The following is an 8,720-nucleotide window of genomic DNA, read 5'->3' on the forward strand; positions in this document are numbered from 1 at the left end:
TTAGGCGATTAGTGAAAATTTGTCCAACAACTTATAATGATGTAAAAGGAATCAATATTTATTATTTCGATCAGTTTTCGATGGATTTCAAGGGTGTCGTTACAGGCGTTTATTGAGCATATTGTGAATGGCATGTCCAGTGTGTATTATTAGAGCTAACTAACTCACAAGCGAAAAGCTTTATTTTAATCAATAAAGATCAATAAAAACTGCTTCAGATCATTGTAACACTGACCTGAATAAAGCCGAACTGGATTTCGGAATTGGTGGTTGGGAGTGTCATTTTCATTGTGTAAGTAAACAGAACACGTCCGCTTTGTGCATTTGTATGTTGGCCAGCTGTTACTAGTCCCCACGAGCCCCACATAAACCCTTGAACACGATTACACTTAAGTATTATATGTTCATCCAATTCGATCGGAGGGTCGTTCTCTATGCGGATTTTATCATCCCAACGGACTTGAATAATACATTCTACTGAGCCATTTTGGTGATCATCTACTGACAATTTATGCCGGCTTATTCTAATTTTGCTGTTTTATCGTTGTAGTGTGAACTACTGCATTGGATCGACATTTTGGACCTGTTCGACGGGTATCTTGCAGAGGCATGCGGGGCTTCTACAGCACAAACTGGAGGGGCACAGAGCTCAGGCGATCTTAGCACCTCCTTAGACTGCATGGCCGCTACGGATGGAGATCATTCATCCGAGTGGGTCTTACCGTGCGACGCACCAGAGAACGAAGGTCGCCGAAGGCTTCTAATTGCTATTCTACAGTTTACTGGTGAGCATAATATAGATAGATGCATGAAAAAACAAAAATGCTTGTTGCAATGAGTGATCATATAGGTTTGAACGTTTATCTCAAGTAAAATTCAATTTCATTCAATTCTAGTTACCTTTTGTAGTAGAAAAGTTTGGACTTTGCGCTGAAACGTAACGTTATTAGTGCTTTCTTTTCATTGGATATTTGTCATTATTTCGTAGTTATCCCATCATTACAGGAGTCATTGTGTAGCGTTTGATTAACAAGAGATTTTTTTGGCATGTGTAGCGTTGTTAATTGAACATAGCTTCTCTCGTCATCTGTATAACTCAATGGAACATCTGACACGTTTGCTGGCATCTTCTGACATGCGAACAGTCCTCGCAGTCCTCAACTTGCTTTACGTATTCAGTAAACGCAGTAATTTTATCACGAGGTTATGCGCTCAAAGGTACGTAAGAGCAAAATGACCAGGTCTTATAGTGACTCCATTAATTTTTTGTATTAAAAACTTAAGGCTTAACGAACTATTGACTCAGTTGTCCTAATATATGAGGGCCATCTAAGATTTGCTATACGAAAAATAAATATTGAATTTTGCAGTCACACGTGTGTATATATAAGATACGTTAAAAGGTTAGGTGCGCTTTACGAATTATATCAACTTTGTAGACGTCAGCTACTACTGGATCGTCTAACGCACTTGGCGGAAAACTGGGGTGGTCGGGAAAACGGTTTCGGATTGGCTGACTGCTGTCGTCCACGAACGATAAACCAATACCCGGCCTCAGCGACAACTTTGCACTTTGAATATCAGCCAACAGCCACTGCTTCAAGTGGAAGGACATCATCCGATCATCAGCAACAAAAGACTGGCAACATTTACGTCGACGGCAGAATGTAAGTTTCTAACGAGTGGCTTTTTATGCACCTAGTGCAGCTATTAACTACTACAAAAAACTATTTGGTTTTGTTTAATTGTCGTAAACAAGCAGGTTTATTTAATGAGCCAAATTCCTTTCATTACTGTTTTTCTTAGATTGTGAAATTCGAGATAAGCGTTTTCTCTTCTTTCCTCCATCGGAATCACTGCACTGAAGCTTCGTTAGTGCAAAGTTAAGAAGATCTTTCAAGCAGTTCTAAAATATAGCTTTTGCGGTATTCTATGGGGCTTAGTGAAAAAAGTAGTAAAAACAAAAATTTAGAATGTTGGGAAGTAATTCTTTCCAACATTGTCTCCTGGACGAGTGAGAAAACATATGCTTATGCTATGGCTTGGGGAGAAACTTTTAGTCGAAATAATAAAATCTGGGGTTTTTGACTTCGCGAACTTATATTTGCGGTCCAATATGATTTACCCAATTAGACCATCAAACGTGTCCGGCCCGGCTGGTGTAATTCACGTGGAAATATAATAAGACTCTTTTTAAAAACAGGCCGAATTTTTTACTATTCGACATAGCTCTGTTCGTTTTTCGTGTTCGACGCCTTCAGATGAAAAATGGCCTTGTTTGTCAGTCTTGTTTGTGAGTCATCAAAAACAGCACTAGTAGTATAAGAAACCTGTACTATGAAAAACAAAGTTCAATTGAAATCGCCTTCATCGAATACATGCGAAAAGTAACTACAATTTTTTGTTCCAAAAACTCAGTTTTTACTAACTAGTTGCATGATATATGCATGCATTTCAGTTGCAATGGTAACCTTTCCCCGAACCAGTGTTGAACATTCATAATAAAATCGTTATGTCGAAATAAGAACTTTTTAAAAAAGTTCAGAAGTTTAAGTAATAAAAAATGAAAACGGAAACTGTTGTTTTCGTTTTCGTCTGAATTTTTTTTTTTGGAGGTTAAGGGCAAACCTATTATGCAGACCAGACATCACTGAATTGTGTTTCGTCCTGTACTGTGGGACTCTCACCCACTAACCCCCTCCGCCCGCCGCCAATAAAAATGGATTTTCTACTATCGGAATGCTGCCGTCCTTGCAAAAAGAAATCTACCATCGGAGTGCTAAAGGCAAAGCTATGTTTAATGGCTGTCCTCACATAAAAAGTTCATATCACTAGCTTCGGCGTCTCAATCCAACAGAATACGTCGAGGCAATCTTTGTCAAGCGCATAGAGGCCATTGTTATTTAATTTTTTGTAAAGCATTTGCTCAAAACAAGACTGTCATCAAAGACATCAAACGCAATGCTTTCTTTAGATAACTGAGCTACTCCAAGAGTAAACGCACGATCATAATCAATACGAATATATTAATAAAGAAGAAGCTATGCGTTTTTCCACACAAATGCGACAGTTGATTATTCAGTCGTTTAGGAAATTGCTTTTTGTTATTTCTAGTTGTGCCTTAGCCAGTGACTCCATAATTTAAAATAGGTAAAAAGGTTTCTTTCTTCCAAAAAGTATGTAAATCACAATAAAATTATCTTATTTTTAAGGTGTTCGCATACTGGGATCTTTATGTATGGTTGCTTAGTGTAATATCAATTGAATAACCCCTTAATATGTCAAAGGGTAAAAACATTCATACCTCTTTAGTAAGAAGCGCATGAAGAACCACATCAGTGAGTCCCTTGTCCTGTAGTGGACTCAAAAGCGAAGGCTCCTGGAATACATAAACCGTAACAACATCTGTTGCGAGCAGAAACAGTGACGCTCCATAGAACTCGCAGTTTGAAATGATGTGTTGTAATGACCTAGGCAAGGACCCGTCCATCAAGTGCCGATTTGACTCAGACGCAGCAGACTGATCGCTAATTACCTGTTTTAATACAGAATGAGAAATGGTAAGATTGTAATATAACAAAAAAACAATTTACTTCATTGCAGTAAAACTTTGTGAAAAATGTAATACAGCAATAGTTTTACCTGGAATCATAAAAACGCAAGCTTCCATATATTTTACGGCCACTTTTCCTTCCTTCCTGATTCGAAATGAATTATAAGCTAAGATGTTTGGAAACTGATTTCCAATTATTCAACCGGTTTGTTTATGGTAAAGAACACACCTACATACTTTTATTAATATATTCAAAATAGAGAAGGAATGTATATGTAACTGAAGGTTTAACTTAAAATGCAAAATAGAAATTCAACTGTTCACATTCTGTTAGTTAAACACTGACATAGTGAAATACTGAAAAAGTAAAAAGTAGCACAGCTTATGTGGCAAGCGGATGTATAACTATGTCGAAATTAAATTTCGACATACGCAGAGATTAGTAAAATCATTTTAGCGTTTCCATCATTAAAAGTGATAACGCTACTATAATCTAAGCTAAATAAAAAAAAATCTAAACTAACAAATACTAAATCCATACATCCAGCATATAAAAGCATTAGAAGCCCACAGAATGACGTGGTATAATATGATACGCAACAGTGTATGCAGTTTTTATTTTTAAAGCGTTTCTAAGGTATCGAAGTTTACTATATATTTAATGAAAGATTCTTAACAATAACAAAAAGCACGTTGCTTTAAGTTCTACATATAACGACATACTCAAGTACAGCATAACATGCTTCTCAGCCCATACAGCACAAAAAAGTGACTTTAATGGCGTATCAGTCACTATCAGTGGTCTTCAAGTAAGCAAAATACGCACCTTCTTTAGAAAATTCAGCATACTCTTGAGAAGCGCGGCTCGTTGAGGAAAACACTGAATCTGGCCAGTAGTATAAGGCGCCCCGGAGACACCCCCTCCACCGCCTGTCGATAATGTAGCGCTGCCAGTCGTGGGGTTGACGGATTGTGTCTGGGATGAACGAATACTAATAAGCGTACTATTTACGGCTGATGAGTGTACCATTCCAATTGTACTGTCACTACTGTCTTCAAGACTGTTCGCAACTGTATTAAGAGCCATTGATGAGGATGAGGCAATCGCCGGTCCTGGCGTTGTTGCTCCTGTTGCTAATCGAGGTGTTGACAACGTTGGATGTCCTGCATTGGCTTCGTCCATATCAGAACCCATCGGTATAACAAATGGTTGGTCAAGTCGACAAATGTCTACTTCTTGCTCAAGTCGTCGGATAAAGGTCTGCAAGCCTCCGTTAGTCTGAAACGCGGCCATGTCTAACCCCGTAATGAGGTCAATGACTCTAACGGCGCGCGTAACGAACGTGACATGTTCAGGCTCGCACCCTGGCCATTCGATAACAGCCAGAAGTGACTGGACCATTCCACATGAAACTAGCGCCTCACATCCACTTTCATAGCTAGCCAGATGGTAGAGGAAAGAGAAAAGGGCCGTGGCAAATGCGAGGTTTGGCATACCTCCTTCGTCATTCATTTGTATGGTGCCCTCCGAAAATGACCCGCCGTTTTCCAAAACGCTACCATTTCTTGACATAGGAAGCGCGCTTACTCCGTCAGCATGAGGCAGCGCGGAACTGCAGCTGCTGCCTCCGCCAGTACCCGTAACACTGTTCGAGCTCATCGATGATGTTGCAGTAAGTCGGTCAATACAGGCGCGTACGAGCGTCGGAAGGAAACCATGGTACGAAGTAGCTCCGGTTGTGGCAATTATTGCAGCCAGTTTGGGATTACCATCTAGATGAATGATGGCTGTTAACGTGCGCAGAGCTGCAGCTTTTATTTCGATTAATGATTCTATTTCGCCTTCACCTGTTATGACACACCCTGTGCATTCGATACTACCTTCGTCCATTTTATCGCTACCGCAGCAGTTGCTGCTTCCCTCTTCGCAACAACTACCGCCACTTCCACTCATGTTACTATTCGGTCCCTGACACTGCGACGTCGCCTGAAGGTGTTCGCCTGCTAGGCATGAAGGATGTTGGCTTGTCTGAATTGCACTGTGAGGCAGTTGAAGCTCAAGGACATCGACCAGCTCATCTATTAGCCCGTTGTACAATAAGGCGTTTACGTTTTCCTGTAAAAACCTTGTATAAATGGTGGGAAAACTGTATGCTCCGAAGGTCTGTTAGGAATACACAATAGTGCATTCTTTATATCTATCCATTCCTAAAATCCGAAGTCCATCGGGTGTTTAGTTTGATCCAAGATATATCTAAACGACTTTACAATTTGATATCTATACATTTCAAGGAAATTGATCAATAAAATTGGCTCAGTAGTCTTCAAGAACACGAAAATGGAAAGCACGCATTTGTGCCGCGCCCATGTGCGCATCATATGTGGTACGATTTCTTACCACTGACTAGTTATTACTCAATGGAAAAAGAAAATAGCCACTCGCCTTCAGTGTTGCGATATGCTTGGCTTGGCATTTCGTAACACTTCATATAAATATGTAGTCCCAAATGGCTAAGAAAGAACAATCATGTAACTGGGATATTTTACTTAACCTACACATTTTGTATCGCATATTTAAGTGTAGTAATTATTAGAAGTTTATTCAGGACTCATTTTTGTAAACAACTCAAAAAGCTCTGAAAGATCTTATTATATGCAGATAAATCCTAGCATATATATATATATATATATATATATATGCTAGGATTTATAGGATATATATATATATATATATATATAGTAGCCAGCAATAGTGTTATCGAAGTTTAAATAATGCAAACATCATACCTGTATAGCCGAGCAATACACAAGGATAGACAGAGCTTGAAGTCTGGCTTGGACGCACTGTAAGCGGCGTGGGTAAGATGCAAACGCGTGTGCCAGGCGAAGGTGCGTGAACAAAAGCATTCGTTTTCCTTCAGGTACGTCTGGATGCTGCTCCATCAAATCCGCCATTATGCGACCAGCAGAAGCCGCAAGGGTATCCACACGTTCCACGTGAATTACACCAGCCGGGCCGGACACGTTTGATGGTCTAATTGGGTAAATCATATTGGACCGCAAATATAAGTTCGCGAAGTCAAAAACCCCAGATTTTATTATTTCGACTAAAAGTTTCTCCCCAAGCCATAGCATAAGCATATGTTTTCTCACTCGTCCAGGAGACAATGTTGGAAAGAATTACTTCCCAACATTCTAAATTTTTGTTTTTACTACTTTTTTCACTAAGCCCCATAGAATACCGCAAAAGCTATATTTTAGAACTGCTTGAAAGATCTTCTTAACTTTGCACTAACGAAGCTTCAGTGCAGTGATTCCGATGGAGGAAAGAAGAGAAAACGCTTATCTCGAATTTCACAATCTAAGAAAAACAGTAATGAAAGGAATTTGGCTCATTAAATAAACCTGCTTGTTTACGACAATTAAACAAAACCAAATAGTTTTTTGTAGTAGTTAATAGCTGCACTAGGTGCATAAAAAGCCACTCGTTAGAAACTTACATTCTGCCGTCGACGTAAATGTTGCCAGTCTTTTGTTGCTGATGATCGGATGATGTCCTTCCACTTGAAGCAGTGGCTGTTGGCTGATATTCAAAGTGCAAAGTTGTCGCTGAGGCCGGGTATTGGTTTATCGTTCGTGGACGACAGCAGTCAGCCAATCCGAAACCGTTTTCCCGACCACCCCAGTTTTCCGCCAAGTGCGTTAGACGATCCAGTAGTAGCTGACGTCTACAAAGTTGATATAATTCGTAAAGCGCACCTAACCTTTTAACGTATCTTATATATACACACGTGTGACTGCAAAATTCAATATTTATTTTTCGTATAGCAAATCTTAGATGGCCCTCATATATTAGGACAACTGAGTCAATAGTTCGTTAAGCCTTAAGTTTTTAATACAAAAAATTAATGGAGTCACTATAAGACCTGGTCATTTTGCTCTTACGTACCTTTGAGCGCATAACCTCGTGATAAAATTACTGCGTTTACTGAATACGTAAAGCAAGTTGAGGACTGCGAGGACTGTTCGCATGTCAGAAGATGCCAGCAAACGTGTCAGATGTTCCATTGAGTTATACAGATGACGAGAGAAGCTATGTTCAATTAACAACGCTACACATGCCAAAAAAATCTCTTGTTAATCAAACGCTACACAATGACTCCTGTAATGATGGGATAACTACGAAATAATGACAAATATCCAATGAAAAGAAAGCACTAATAACGTTACGTTTCAGCGCAAAGTCCAAACTTTTCTACTACAAAAGGTAACTAGAATTGAATGAAATTGAATTTTACTTGAGATAAACGTTCAAACCTATATGATCACTCATTGCAACAAGCATTTTTGTTTTTTCATGCATCTATCTATATTATGCTCACCAGTAAACTGTAGAATAGCAATTAGAAGCCTTCGGCGACCTTCGTTCTCTGGTGCGTCGCACGGTAAGACCCACTCGGATGAATGATCTCCATCCGTAGCGGCCATGCAGTCTAAGGAGGTGCTAAGATCGCCTGAGCTCTGTGCCCCTCCAGTTTGTGCTGTAGAAGCCCCGCATGCCTCTGCAAGATACCCGTCGAACAGGTCCAAAATGTCGATCCAATGCAGTAGTTCACACTACAACGATAAAACAGCAAAATTAGAATAAGCCGGCATAAATTGTCAGTAGATGATCACCAAAATGGCTCAGTAGAATGTATTATTCAAGTCCGTTGGGATGATAAAATCCGCATAGAGAACGACCCTCCGATCGAATTGGATGAACATATAATACTTAAGTGTAATCGTGTTCAAGGGTTTATGTGGGGCTCGTGGGGACTAGTAACAGCTGGCCAACATACAAATGCACAAAGCGGACGTGTTCTGTTTACTTACACAATGAAAATGACACTCCCAACCACCAATTCCGAAATCCAGTTCGGCTTTATTCAGGTCAGTGTTACAATGATCTGAAGCAGTTTTTATTGATCTTTATTGATTAAAATAAAGCTTTTCGCTTGTGAGTTAGTTAGCTCTAATAATACACACTGGACATGCCATTCACAATATGCTCAATAAACGCCTGTAACGACACCCTTGAAATCCATCGAAAACTGATCGAAATAATAAATATTGATTCCTTTTACATCATTATAAGTTGTTGGACAAATTTTCACTAATCGCCTAA

The 8,720-nt window shown here is 39.5% G+C and overlaps 2 protein-coding genes across 2 annotated transcripts in view; one reads left to right on the forward strand and one right to left on the reverse strand.

Annotated features, from left to right (window-relative positions):
- LOC111249779 (E3 ubiquitin-protein ligase HUWE1-like) overlaps nt 1-8,720 on the forward strand; it is a 54,582-nt gene that overhangs the window by 6,012 nt on the left and 39,850 nt on the right. Inside the window, exons 3-6 of the mRNA XM_022804083.2 lie at nt 551-785; nt 1,056-1,218; nt 1,440-1,667; nt 2,134-2,170. Coding sequence (XP_022659818.2) covers nt 551-785; nt 1,056-1,218; nt 1,440-1,667; nt 2,134-2,170 — 663 coding nt within the window. The remainder of the gene's footprint in view (nt 1-550; nt 786-1,055; nt 1,219-1,439; nt 1,668-2,133; nt 2,171-8,720) is intronic.
- LOC111248934 (E3 ubiquitin-protein ligase HUWE1-like) overlaps nt 3,270-8,720 on the reverse strand; it is a 6,479-nt gene continuing 1,028 nt past the window's right edge. Inside the window, exons 2-7 of the mRNA XM_022802068.2 lie at nt 7,936-8,170; nt 7,503-7,665; nt 7,054-7,281; nt 6,341-6,587; nt 4,380-5,669; nt 3,270-3,535 (exon numbers count right to left, since the gene is read on the reverse strand). Of these exons, the coding sequence (XP_022657803.2) occupies nt 3,299-3,535; nt 4,380-5,669; nt 6,341-6,587; nt 7,054-7,281; nt 7,503-7,665; nt 7,936-8,170 (2,400 nt within the window). The 3' untranslated portion in view covers nt 3,270-3,298. The remainder of the gene's footprint in view (nt 3,536-4,379; nt 5,670-6,340; nt 6,588-7,053; nt 7,282-7,502; nt 7,666-7,935; nt 8,171-8,720) is intronic.

The sequence above is a fragment of the Varroa destructor genome, unplaced genomic scaffold (assembly GCF_002443255.2).
Source record: "Varroa destructor unplaced genomic scaffold, Vdes_3.0 BEIS01000004.1, whole genome shotgun sequence".
Taxonomy (NCBI): Eukaryota; Metazoa; Arthropoda; class Arachnida; order Mesostigmata; family Varroidae; genus Varroa; species Varroa destructor.